Genomic DNA, 13,609 nt, shown 5'->3' with positions numbered 1-13,609 from the left:
ATGAGTGAAAAGCTAGGGAGGTGGAGATCAGCTAAGCCGTGCTCCACTGTTCCAATGACCGACACGGGCAGTAAGAACGAACTGAGGAGTAGACGGGTCGGCAGGGGTATATATTTGATGCCATAGCGGTGCCACGCCACAGGGTGCCCAGCCGACCTGAGTGTTGCTAGGGTAAAAATCTTCCGACAGACGTGCACGCGGCACGCACACACCTAATTGGAATGGATATGAGCAAGCACTCGAAGAAGAATGTTGCCTGCTTCTTGTTTACAATGTTACCTGAAAGTAAGAACAGGCATTCCCATGGCACAGCTGTAGAACAGCATCATAAGATATTTAGTGCATTTGGTATGTAAAGATTCGTATGTCCCTTCATGTTTTAACCACCATTCCACATCGCCCATGCTGATGACTAGTTCTACTCAATGACAATCCAAAGCAGTGCAGACGCATGTTCATTTTTATCATTTGAGTCAGATGTCACCAGCAGAATGTTGATTTTCTTTTTTGGTGGTTCGGGTTCTATAGTTTCTGCATCAGAGTGTTGCTCTTTTAAGACTTCTGAAAGCATGCTCCACACCTCGTCCCTCTCAGATTTTGGAAGGCACTTATTTGGAAGACACAGATTTTTAAACCTTGGGTCAAGTGCCGGAGCTATCTTTAGAAATGTCACACTGGTACCTTCTTTGAGTTCTGTCAAATCTGCAGTGAAAGTGTTCTTAAAACAAACAACAACATGTGCTAGGTCACCATCCTAGACTGTTACAACATTAAATATATGGCAGAATGAAGGTAAAAGAGAGCAGGGGACACACAATTCTCCTCCAAAGAGTTCAGTCACAAATTTAATGAACACGTTTTTTGTTTTTGTTTTTTAAAACGAGCATCATCAGTATGGAAGAATGTCCTCTGGAATGATTGCTGAAGCATGAAGGGGCACATGAATGTTTAGCATATCTGGCACATAAATACCTTGTAATGCCAACTACAAAAATCCGATGCGAATGCCTGTTCTCACTTTCAGGTGACATTGTAAGTAATAAGCAGGCAGTATTATGCCCCGTAAATATAAACAAACTTCTTTGTCTTCACAATTGGCTGAACAAGGAGGCCTGAGTGAACCTGTAGGCTCTAAAGTTTTACATTGTTTTGTTTTTAAATGCAGTTATGAAAAAAAGATCTATATTTGTAAACTGAACTTTCACGATAAAGAGATTGCACTACAGTATGTGTATGAGGTGAATTGAAAAATACTATTTATTTTGTTTATAATTTTTATTGTGTAAATATTAGTAATCAAAAACAATACACTGAGCACTGTATACTGTGTTCTGTGTTGTAACTGAAATCAATATATTTGAAAATGTAAAATGCATCCAAAATATTTAATAAATTTCACTTGGTATTCTATTGCTTAACAGTGCGATTAAAACTGCAAATAATTTTTTAATTGTGATTAATTTGAGTTAATTGCATAAGTCAATTGTGATTAATCAACAGCCCTAATTATAACTATTAATAACCGTAAGAGTTGCTGCCTGACAGATATCTTTGAAATTATTCCATTTAAAAGAAATTTTCTGTGTACAGACTATTTTTTGTTTCTCTCCCCTTGAACTTTACTTAAGGGCATTAGCATTCTTAATGTGCTAAATTATAGAGGCAAATGAACTTGCAAGAGGCAATCACTACATGACAATGTTATCTGTGATAGTCACTTCCACAGTAAACTGAAGTCAGAGAAAAGAATATGAAGAAACATCTTCCATTCCACACATTCATATAGCAATAAATGAACAGACAAATGCAAAAATATCTGATGTACAAGTAAATTATTTCTAAAACTGAATAGTTTTTTCCAATTTCACTTTCAGAGAGAGCAGCCCTTGTAAAAAACATACCAAAAGTTATCTGATAACATTGTTAGTATTAGAACAATTTACCTCGCCTTCAGCGCCTGATGGCATCTTGGTAACATTGAATGCTACACGCTTAGTCTGTGTACTGTACACCCGCAGCACCCTACATAATGGAGAATATTGTTACCCACAAACAGGTACCTTCCGCACTGAGCAATATCCTTGTCTTTTTCATATAGAGTTACAGCACCTTCCTTTTCAATCAGAACTTTCTGGATCCAGTAGACAGTTATGTGACAAAAGGACTTCCTTCTCAAGGGTAGGAGATTATTACTACTAAATATTATAGGACAGGGCATTAACAAATAACCACTAAGGGCATCTCTACCCTACACATTTTTGCTGCCCAAGTTTTGTCAGCATAAAGCCACCAGTTAGCATATTGCTTGTGCGTGAGCATGCTGGGCTTCTTGCATCGGCGCTGCGCACGTTAACCAGGAACGCTTGTTTCAATGCAGTGAGGAGCATCATGATGTGAAACTTGCCACCAGGGCCAGCTCCAGGTTTTCTGCCACCTCAAGTGGCAAAAAAGCCGCAGCAGCGTGATCGCACCGATCCACTCTTCGGCGGCAATTTGGTGGCAGGTCCTTCGCTCCGAGAGAGACTGAGGGACCCGCCGCCGAATTGCCAAAGATTCGGACGTGCCGCCCCAATAGCGGCCGGAGTGCTGCCCCTTGGTATTGCTGCCCCAAGCACCTGCTTCTTTAGCTGGTGCCTGGAACCGGCCCTGCTTGCCGCTGTCCAGCATGCTGTCTTTTGGGAAGTTTTGGCAATGAATGGTGGAGCAGAAACGAGTTGTGCAGGGGTGACTAGGACTGCAGGGTCAAGTTCCCATCATGCAACTTTCTCCACTCCCATGTCATCTTTATCCCATGCACCTACGTGACTCTCTTTGTTGTCCATCATCTCTGACAGAAGCACAGAGTCTGCACAGCTCTGCATTACTGTCGTCAGCATTGCAAACAAAGGACACACGATCCTCTGGTATTTGCAGAGCCACGAGAAGTCCGTGTTTCCTGCAGCCCCTTTGTTGATTTATTCACAGAAGCTTATTTGTGACATGTGTATGTGCCCTTGAGGAAAAATCAGGGATCAGAGTGAAATGGAAAAGACCTGAACAACTTCCTGGAACTTCCCTGGTGACTCCATCAGTTCCTACAGAACATGAACCATAACTGAAAGAATAAATCATATTTCTAGCCGTTATTGTTGCAGTTTCCTTACGAATGTGAATTGAATGCAGGCCTGTGCAAGATTATCTTCCTAAATCTGCACGGGAGAAGTGTGAACAGACTTAATTCATGTCTTTAAGGGTGTGAACTCTGAAATCTAAAGATAATTTAAATTGTCACTTTACTATTTCACAGCTGACCATTTTCTAGAGAAACATCCAAATATTGTGTTTATCCTGTGGAGATTCAAAAGGACTATTAGGTCTTTCTATTTGTCCCCTCTCTGATCCACTTGCAGGATCTTCAAGTGAGATCAGTACCCTCTGTAACAGAACCCTCATCATTATGAAGGCTTTCCAGGTATACTCAGACAGTTTTCCGTTTCTTAATTTCATCCTGCTACTCCTTTTTACACCTCTGGAACTGAGGCTAGTAATCCAGAGGAGAGGAAGAGAGAGAGGAAAGATAAAAGGGAAGAGGAAGATGAAGGGGGAGGGGATTTATTAAAAGGGCATCACTTTACACCTCCAGCCCTTGGAGAGAATAAAACCAATAAAAGATATAGGTTAACATGTATCCATCTTTTTGTCTTCAACACACAATAGCGACAAAGGGATAAATAAAATTAAAGGGGTAAGACTCTGGTAATAAAAAGGTACCTAAACTAAACTAAGACACTAGCTAAACAATGCCATGTAATTTCTACAGTCTGAAGACAGCCCACTGATGTGCTATTTTTCTTCATTACAGAGATTTGGAACACTTTGGTACTAAAGAAATCTCAAAATCAAGGATAACTCTCCCAGAGGTTTATTAGCCAGTTGCAAAGTCTACCAAAATAGGATGCATACCCCCAAACAATTTAAGGTGAACTGCAAACTTAAAATGAAAAAAAAAAATTGAGTTAAACACAGATTTGTTTGCCAAATGACCTTACTAACCAAGCTGCTGAGGGTAGGGATATGAGGTGGGATGAAAAGAGGGACATTCAGTCCAGAAAAATTAAACTTCTGATACCTTCAGTGATTCAAAAATGCCCAGTGGAGGATAATTTGTTTAAAAATTTAATTAAAATTATTTTTTTTTGTTGAATATTCCCTCTAAGACTTTGGATGGCATTCAGCACAGAAATGAATTTGGGATTCACACCCATTCTCACTTCACCTTTGCAGTTCCCTTTGAAGGACCAATGTGAACAGCAATTAAAACTCACATTTCCAGATATTGATATCTGTGAAGTGAAATGCATTTAGTTCTTTTCTTGACTTAATTAACATGCAACAAAGAATAGTAATAGAAAACACTTAGAACAATAACTCACCTATCACAGCTAAGAGTTGCGATGTACTGGCCAACCGGATCCCATGTTATTCCTTGTACATAACTCTTGTGTTCATTAAAAATTGAAACTTTTTGCCCTGAAAATGCAAATAGTTTCTAAATTCCAAAACTCAATTTCTATTTCATAACATACTTTTCATTTCAGAAATAAAACAAGGCTAAGTATTTCAGAATGTAAAGTTGTATATATTTATACGCTTAAATAGATAACATTCTCGTAAAGTATCTTACAACGATGGTAGTGGGAGAAAAAGCTTTCTAATTATGTCAGCTCAACCAACTCTCCACCAACCAGGGGACCTGGTGCTGGGAGGCCTGGGGAGCCACGAGTCCCCCCCCTGCGGTTACACTGCAGAGGGTGGCACCATTTGCACTCATGTTTAACATGTATGCAGAGGAATCAATTAAAAATATTACAAGAAGAGATTTCAGAGTATTACACCTGTCCAACACACTGACTCCATGTGTCACAATGAATAAGCTACTGTCTCATACTTGCATGGAGGACAACTGCGTACTTTACACGAAAAATACTCCAGCATGAGAACAGTTGCTCAATGAACTTTGTCAACACAAGACATAACAAAGCTGCTGCCTCTCACTGTTCAGTGAAGTTTCTTAATAGTTCCCAAGAGGAGACTGACACTAAAATTATCTTTCATGCCTTCAATGTCACAGTGAAAGATGTGCACAAGACACACATGAGCTAGTGTTGTGAGATGCTACCCAAAACTTCTGCAAGATTCTGTTTTTGTGCCTGCTCCTAGGGAACGGAATCGCTGTATATTCCTCAGAGTTGTGTTCCTACCAGTTAGCCCATTAAATACCATCACACTGCCAGGATGTGACGCTACTGGAAGACCAAATTGTCTGACCAGAAGGCATTTGATTCACCCTCCTAAGACTCTCTCCACCCTTTGAAGGTGCTTGGAATGGCTGAGACAATCACTGATGAGGTCATAAATAAACTTGGCATATGAATGCCTCCAGTGTAGACCAACATTAAAGACACTTGCAGAGCTATGTTGATGGATGTTTTCCAAGAAGTAAAAAAACAAAGAAAAATTGCCACTGACAAATGGTGCATTTATACATGCTATCAAGAGGGGCAAATTATCAAGCAATGGAATGGCTCTGGGATGATCAAGCGCGAACTATCCTGCCCTTTTGGGCATGGATGGGTCTGGATGATGGACTAATCACACCAGTGTATGTGAAATGCCACACACTCCAGAATCAATTCTTCTGCTAAACAAATGCTTACAAGAGCCAAGACCAGGTGCTCACTACCCAGCAAACATCTGGCCAGCAGCCTGCTTTTTACAGAGATGTACGAGGGCAGTGCAGACGAGAATCAGTGCGACATGTCTAGCAGTGGTGCCCTAGATGGAGACAACACTGACGATGACTGATGAATAAATATTTTCAGTCCTACGTGTCAAGGCTAGCTTTCCTAGAATTACCAAAGATTAATGTCTTCTTTACATAAGCAATGCATCTCTGTGTTAACGTATCATTTTGAATGTTTTCTCAAATATAAATCTATACAATTGTTCAAGATTTGTCACATTTGGTATCACTGTGGTTGTGAGAGAAAGGGCTTTCAAAAGATACCCAACTCGACCCATCTCTGACAACACTGTATTATCAAATTTCCACCACTGGAGGACCTGTAGCTGGGAGGGTGGCCATGCCACACAGAGTGACACCATGGAAACTATGATTCTGTAGATTGTATGAATCAAATGAATCCTCCTTGACCCTTTTGTCTCTAACCTGTTGACAAAATAAGATTTTATTACATCACACTCCCAGACTAAGGGGTATTTCCATCCCACCCTCACAAATTCAGGAGATAATTTGATCATATTGTCTTTAAAAAATGCTTTCGGTTATGTTTTAAGCATTAAGCAATTCTCCTTATCGCAGGATGGATGCCCAAAAGACAAATTAGAAACTTAGCAATTACCTCTATTGACATCCCACATTATAGCTGTGTTATCTACTGATGCAGATGCCATGCAGTTTCCATCAGGGGTCCAGCAAATATCATACACATCTTCTATGTGGCCTCTGGAATCCGGGGTAGTAGATTGTGATAATTAGTTATAGCAAGAACAAGAGTTATGAACAAACAAAGCCAGTTTTTTTTTAAACGTTAAAAGCCTATAACCAAAGGTTATCAATTACTGCAATCATGAGATGGCCAGCCACTGCTTTTTATTTTTAAAGTATATATATTCTGCCAGTAGGAGTAACACACATATAACCCTGCTAACCTCTGTATAACATGGTATCTTTCAAAGAAATAAAAACCCTGAATTCACAAATGACTTTAAATGATGTACAGTAACTCCTCACTTAACGTAGGGGAGCTGATAGGGGGGCTGCCAGTTGTGGACAAAACAGGCAGCCAAACAACGTTATAGCAAAGCATTGCACAACTTTAAATAGCACACGTTCTGTAACTGAGCAGGAACGTAAGAATCGAAACAACATTAAGCGAGAGGACGTTAAGTGGGGAGTTACTATATGATTAAAGATGTGAAAAATGAACATCCCCAGGAACGTGTGCAATACAGACAATAAACAATTGTTCTTGTACTAATAAATTATATAAATATGAGAAAAGTCACTTTCAGAAAACTTTCCTTTATAGATACATTTTTTCACAAGAAGTTTTCAATAAAAAGTTTGCATATCAAGTGAGTCATATCAAATCTCAGAATCTAAGTTTAGTTCATATTGCATTTGAACCAATGTCTTCTGATACCCAGTCCAAGTTAGGAGAATCTCCATGAAAAATAAGTTTGAGAAATGGTAAGGATCACTAGCATTATTTTGTAGATTTACACCACAATGTGACTATTTGAATGAAAAAATATGTTACATTCCCATTTTTGAAAATTCTAGTTTTTTTTAATGTAAATTAATTCTAATTATCTTATCTTGGAAGCTGTTCCAGTCTTGTATGGAAATTATGCAAACTTTTTAAAAGGCATATTTTATACTACACACACTTTGTATTTATTCAGATTTATCAGGTAGAGATACTAGGGTTTTTGTTTTGTTTTTTGAGTAAAACAGTGTGAATTACTAACGAATGTAATGACCATAAGGGGTGCAAACTGAGAGAACCTGGAGTCCAAAGTGCTCAGTTAATCCACAGATGCTGCTCAAACAGGGGACAGTGTCCACATATTGTCCCATGAAGGGACAAAAGGTGATTTCAGTTTTCACAGCCTTTCATTCCTTTGCTTCTCCACTGAGAGTGACAACAGGATGTCATTCACTTCCCCCTGTGGTAGTGGTGCTCTGATCTCTTTCCCACTAGGAACTGGACTGAAACCACGACTTATTTCACTTAGATAAATGAACTATTTTCACTGTGAGTACACATACATTTTAATAAGCATCATATATAATGTGAAATAAAGGCTATTTTGTATTATATGAATACATAATAAAAACAATGTAAAAGTGTCAATTGTAATTATTGTAATTTGCAAATAATACTTCCAGACAGCTGGAATAAGACTTGGCTGGGACTGACATTTAGCGAACAGGCATGATTCATTTTATCTTTTGGCACTTTGTTTAATATTCATTATTAAATTACATTCACTATAAATTCAATACTAAAAATGTCTGTTTTCTTAAAATATCCCTGTGCAAAAGTGGACAAAGACAGAGCTTTTGAAGTAAATGATCATGTAAGTAGGTTCAGAGAGCTACGCCACAGATGTTAGATCTTCTGCTTTAAAATCTTAGAAGACTGGGAAACAGACTGGTACAGAACAGCAGCACTCACTGATACTAAATAGGGGCAGAAGTTAGAAAGCATAACAGGAATTAGCTGTGGAGCAGCTGAGTTTTCCAAAAACTGTGAAGGGGATTTGTATATGTTGAGTGGAAGGCTGTTCCAGACATAAAGAGCATCATGGAATGAAGAAATCTCTCAAAAAGCCCAATTAAATTACCTTAAAGTTTTAATTACTGTCCAATTCTCTTTGTTCAGCTGAGCTTCATCTTCATCTTGAAATGCTATTGGTTCTGGTTCTTTGTTATCATTCAATTTCCACAATAAAATCACAGCATCTGTGGAATAATTTGACTTGTTGATAAGTTTTTGTTTTTCTGATAATGAATTATTATATTGGCCTTATCCTGCTATTATGTTGCATGTAATGTGCAACTTAACCAGCAAAAATATTTAGACTAGTCTTGGAGATTTTTTTAGGTGATTGACCTAGAAATGCTTTTTTCCCCACCATTACCTTTATTATGCAGGAACAGGAAACAAATGTGTAAGTTAGTTTTGATTTATGTTGCTCTAGCCTTTTTCATTAAACAATCTGATTAAGAAGGATATTTCCAAAGGTCCAAGTGGGAGTCAGGTTCCCAACTTTCAATGGGTACCTAACTGCCCTTTGTGCCTTTGGAAATCATCCCTTAAAATATTACACATTTGTGTCAACACAATAGAGAGCTATCCAATTCCTTCGGTCCAGAGGATAAAGCACTTGTCTGGGACTCAAGAGATGGATTTAATTTCCAGACTCTGCTACAGTCCCTTTATGATATTGGGCAAGCTGCTCAATGCCACATCTGTAAAACAGGAATAATTCTTTCACATCTGTAAAACAGAGAAAATACTTCCCTATTTCACAAGGAGGCTGGAGGAATAAATTCATTAGGGTGTGTGGGGCACTCATGTATTATGGTGATAGGGAGGGCAGTGGTTCATACAAACCCAAAGACAGACACTTTCTGTGCTCATTTTTACATGCGATGTATGTATATTCTTTATATTGGTTTTTATTATAATGTTACTTACCATCTCCTCCTGATGCTAAAATCTCACCACTGGGAGAGAAACGCACAACATTCACTGCTTTGGTATGGCGAACTAGATTGGACAAGAATTCCACAATTGCTTTCCCATCTGGTCCTTTTTCCACTTTCCAGATCTAGTTACAGAAGTATTACAGATAGTAAATTGGCTTCTATACCTGAAAATTGATCTATTTTCAGTTTTGTAATTAGTGTGCACCATTTTCTTCAGTTCAGTTATTTATCTATTTTACAAGGAGGCAGGAGGAGTGCAGTCATTCAAAAATTTCAAAACCCTCCCCAAACTAGATGAAATTAGGAAGAAGCAGATTAGCCAGAACTTGAAGACTAAACTCAAACTGATAAAGCTCATGCCCCACTTTCACGTAACTGTTTATCTGAGTCACTCACTGGTGGGCAGTGGAAAACCAGAAGAATGTGAAATTTTAAAGTAAAATTAAATTCCTTGGTAGTTATCCTGCACACACTAAAATCAGTGAAAGTTTGAACTCACACGAACAGCAGTGTCTACTCCTGCTGAGGCCAGTCGATTGATTTTCCCATCAGTTCCATGTTGGAAGTCTAAGCTATATACCGGCTCTTTGTTGTGCCATGCTATTTCACAAGTGATGACCTTCATACTTTCTAAAGGAAAACATGGCAGGAATCAGATATTTTGCATTTATTATGACAAAAATTGTAATCAAAGTTAACAACAGTGTCCACAAGCACTTCATGCTGCTCTGATCCCTCTACTCCCTGCTCCGATGGCAGCACAAATCATTGCATAGATTGGTGTTTGAGTCACAAGCGTTGCTGAAGCAGCAAGAGTAATTACTCCTGAGGGAATTCTATGCCAAAAAATTCAAAATTTTGCACCAAAAAATAAAAAATTCTGCACACAGTGTTTTAAAATTCTGCAAATTTTATTTGTTAAATAAATGTGGAGGTTCCAGCATGGCATTGGGTAGCACAGGCCACTGGCTACACAGAGGTGGGAGATCATTGTGCCACTCTCCCCCATGGACACAGACTCAGCAGTGAGTCTGCACCCAACCCTGACACAGTGTGAAAGGACCAGGTCTGCCCAAGGCACACTCCAGGGCCCTGCCCCTCTGTTACAGGTGCACCAGGTCTGGGCAGACAGGCTCAGCATGGCATGATCCAAGTATGGAGGGGCTTAGTGCGAGGGGGGAATCCAGGTGTGAGTTAAAAGGGTTCGGGGGGGGCAATCTGGGTGCAGGTGGCTCAGCGGGGAATCCGGATGCAAAGGAGCTTGTTGGGGGGTTCTGGGTGCAATGGTAAGGGAACTCTGCAGGGGGGATCCAGGTGAAGGTAGCTGGGGCTCAGCAGGAGGGGTGTCAGGGGAGAAGAGAGAGCTTGGCAGGAGAGTGTGGGGGGCTCAGTGGTGGGGTCCAGATGCTGAGGAAGTGGGGCTCAGTTGGGGGGGGGGCACAGATCCAGGTGCAGCTGGTTAGTTTGGTACAGTGGGGATCTGGGTGTGGGTGGCTCACTGAGGTCCAGGTGCAGGGGGAGTGGGGTTTGTTGGACGGGTTCTGGGTGCGGGGAGGGAGTGACGCTTGGCAGGAGGATCTGGATACAAGGAGGTTGGATGGATGGGGGAGCAGCTCCCTGTACAGGAATCCCTCCCCCTCCAGCTGAGGAGTGATGGGTGCAGGAAGCGGGGGGGGGGGGATTTGCAGAGCTTCCTACAGCCAGGAGAGAAATCTGGGGGTGGGTCTGACACAGCCTCGGATGCAGGGGCGGCTCTAGACATTTCACCGCCCCAAGCAGGGTGGCATGCCATGGGGGGGCGCTCTGCCGGTTGCTGAGAGGGTGGCAGGCGGCTCTGGTGGACCTCCTGCAGGCGTGCCTGCGGAGGGTCTGCTGGTCCCGCGGCTTTGGTGGACCTCCCGCAGGCGATCCACTGGAGCCGTCTGTCGCCCTCCCGGCAACCAGCACAGCGCCCCCTGTGGCATGCCACCGCAAGCACCCGCTTGGCGTGCTGGGGCCTGGAGCTGCCCCTGCCCGGATGCTGTGCAGGAAAAGAGGAAGTCCCATCCTCCCAAGCCCAGCCAGGACTAGCAGCTGAGCCTGGTGCAGGGTAGGAGCCACCAGCTGGGTCTTCTCCTGCCCCACAGACATTTACCTCTGCTGGCTACCATGGGCACCCAAAACATACTGCTGGGGAGGGTCGCATGACCGTTCTAGTGGCTCTCTTTTGCTTCCCCATCAGAAAGTAATTTTTCTGCAGGGAAGCAAAAAAAATCTTCAGGGGACATAAATTCTGCACATGCACAGTGGTGAAAAATTCCCCTAGGAGTAAATAATGCTAGAAACACAGCAAGCAGGAAGGAAGAGGTAAAAGAGGAATTCACCATTTAGTGCAGACCTCATGGACCATAATTATTATCTTCATTTTAAGGGGAAATTACCAAGAAAGTAAAAGGAAGAAAAAAGAATTAGCATGTTGGAGTGGGAAGGGAGCTGAAAGGCTAGAAGAAAGAGGGGAAAGAGAGACAGAACAAAAATCATTCCTCCTAGGAACAGAGGGGCTTGTTAGTGACAGAAAAGATGCTAGGCCTCAGCAATAGCAACACAATACTCACTTACCTAGCAGCTTTCTTCCAGAGGGCTCAACGAACTTTGCACATCACCAGCGTTCTGCAGAGAGGGAGACTGAGGCACTCAGCTGAGCACTGTCACACAAAGCCTGAGGGGCACAGCGAAAGGTTTGAACCAAGCGCAAGTAAAACATGCACTGGTTTGCCAAACAGCAGGAAGTTTAAAGGGAAGGTGAAGCAAGTCCAGCTGACAAATCCCTGCAAATAAAGAGGCCCCCTTCAAAATACTCCACCTCTTGAACAAAACCCTCCCTCGGAAATATTAGCCTGACAGGAGAACCCTGGAGCGACACAAACCCACCACTGGGACACGGGACGATCCAGGAGTCACAGCAAGGCTGAACTCGGCCCTTTGGCTGCCCCTCGCCAAACCCCATCTCGACAGAGTTGGGGCGCTGCACACCCCGCCCCGCAGCTCCGTGGGGCACCGCCCCCTGCACCCCAGCTCCGGTCCGTAGCGCCGCGGGGGGAGGTGGCGCCCCGAGCCCGCGGCCACCCCTACCTGAGAGTGGCGCGCGCGCGGAGTAGGAGAGGTGGGTCCAGCCGGCAGGCGGAGTTCGCCTTTCCCGCGCGCGCGCCGCGGCTCCCCCGCAGTGACCGCGCATGCGTCCGATAAAGGCGGGGTCGAGGGAAAGTGACGAGCCAGCCGCGGACTCGTTCCCGGTGGACATTACGAGGCAACAGCGCCACCTGCTGGCAGCGCTGCTGCGTTCCGCCTCGTGCCTCCCCCGCGCCCCGCTAAGCCCAGAGCCTCAGCCCCGAGCCTCAGCCCCAAGCTACGATGCACAGCTGCAAGTGGGGGGTGTGTGACGTGTGTGTGCCTAGAGCTGGGTGGGAGAGAGGGGACAGGGTGTCTGGGTAGGGGGAGCAAGTTGTGTGTGTGTATAGGTGAGAGGGGGCAGTGTGTGTGTATAGGGCCAGTGTCTGTCTAGGAATTGAAGGGAGCAGGGTGTGCGTGCGTGTGTGTGTAGGGATGGGATGGGAAGGGGCAGGGTTTCGGGGGGGGGGGCAGGGTGTATGTGTAGGGAGGGTGGAGGGAGCAGGGTGTATGCATATAGGGGCAGAGTGTATGTGTTGCTTTACAGAATGATGGAGATCAGGGATTTCCCTAGACTCCCCCCCCCAGGGGGGTGTACACCTCCCCCTGAATTTCCCCAACACCCACCCTAGTTTTGTGAGCTAGTTACATACCAATTTAGTGACTGTTTGGAAATCTGAATTTAAACTGAAACATTAATACACACTTAAAAGCTTATACAGTGTATGATAAAATATGTGTATCTGAAAAAGTATACTAGATTTGTAAAGTATGAACATAGACTTGCTTCCTTATACAGCTGTTGTTTTTTTTTTTTTATGTCAGTGCATTCATGATGTTGGCCAACCTAACAATATCAAATGATGATTTGTAAGCAAAGTCTAAATGAGCTCTCCCTGACAGCTAGTGATGAGCTGGGGCTGTGGGACCAGATTATATTTACATTCACACCTAATCTACCTAGGTATCCAGCAAACAGCTGTGTTGTCCAAGTGATAGATTTTGGCTGGGGTTGGGTTACAAACCACTTGAATGTGGGGGCGGGCGGAGGGATGAAATGTTGTTCTTATTCTATGAGTAAAGGGCAGTAGAACTGTACTTAGCCTGTAATGATTTGAAGGCATCAAGCGAGAGGGTGGGGATCTGTCCCTCGCCAGTGTTTAAAGACAGAGCTGATTAGGC

The 13,609-nt window shown here is 42.9% G+C and overlaps 1 protein-coding gene across 3 annotated transcripts in view; it reads right to left on the bottom strand.

Moving 5' to 3' along the window:
- The window catches only part of CHAF1B (chromatin assembly factor 1 subunit B), a 31,781-nt gene extending 19,309 nt beyond the window's left edge, over positions 1-12,472 (bottom strand). Inside the window, exons 1-8 of one of the 3 annotated variants that reach the window (XM_050929270.1) lie at positions 12,392-12,472; positions 11,879-11,978; positions 9,780-9,910; positions 9,270-9,402; positions 8,413-8,530; positions 6,402-6,505; positions 4,413-4,509; positions 1,944-2,022 (exon numbers count right to left, since the gene is read on the bottom strand). In XM_050929270.1, coding sequence (XP_050785227.1) covers positions 1,944-2,022; positions 4,413-4,509; positions 6,402-6,505; positions 8,413-8,530; positions 9,270-9,402; positions 9,780-9,905 — 657 coding nt within the window. In that variant the 5' untranslated portion in view covers positions 9,906-9,910; positions 11,879-11,978; positions 12,392-12,472. Of the gene's footprint in view, positions 1-1,943; positions 2,023-4,412; positions 4,510-6,401; positions 6,506-8,412; positions 8,531-9,269; positions 9,403-9,779; positions 9,911-11,874; positions 11,979-12,190; positions 12,295-12,391 lie in introns of those variants that run through there. The other 2 variants (XM_050929280.1, XM_050929261.1) reach the window with 2 other exon arrangements.
- Between the last annotated feature and the right edge of the window lie 1,137 nt (positions 12,473-13,609).

The sequence above is a fragment of the Gopherus flavomarginatus genome, chromosome 1 (assembly GCF_025201925.1).
Source record: "Gopherus flavomarginatus isolate rGopFla2 chromosome 1, rGopFla2.mat.asm, whole genome shotgun sequence".
Lineage (NCBI taxonomy): Eukaryota > Metazoa > Chordata > Testudines > Testudinidae > Gopherus > Gopherus flavomarginatus.
This window is presented reverse-complemented; position numbering and strand designations above follow the sequence as displayed.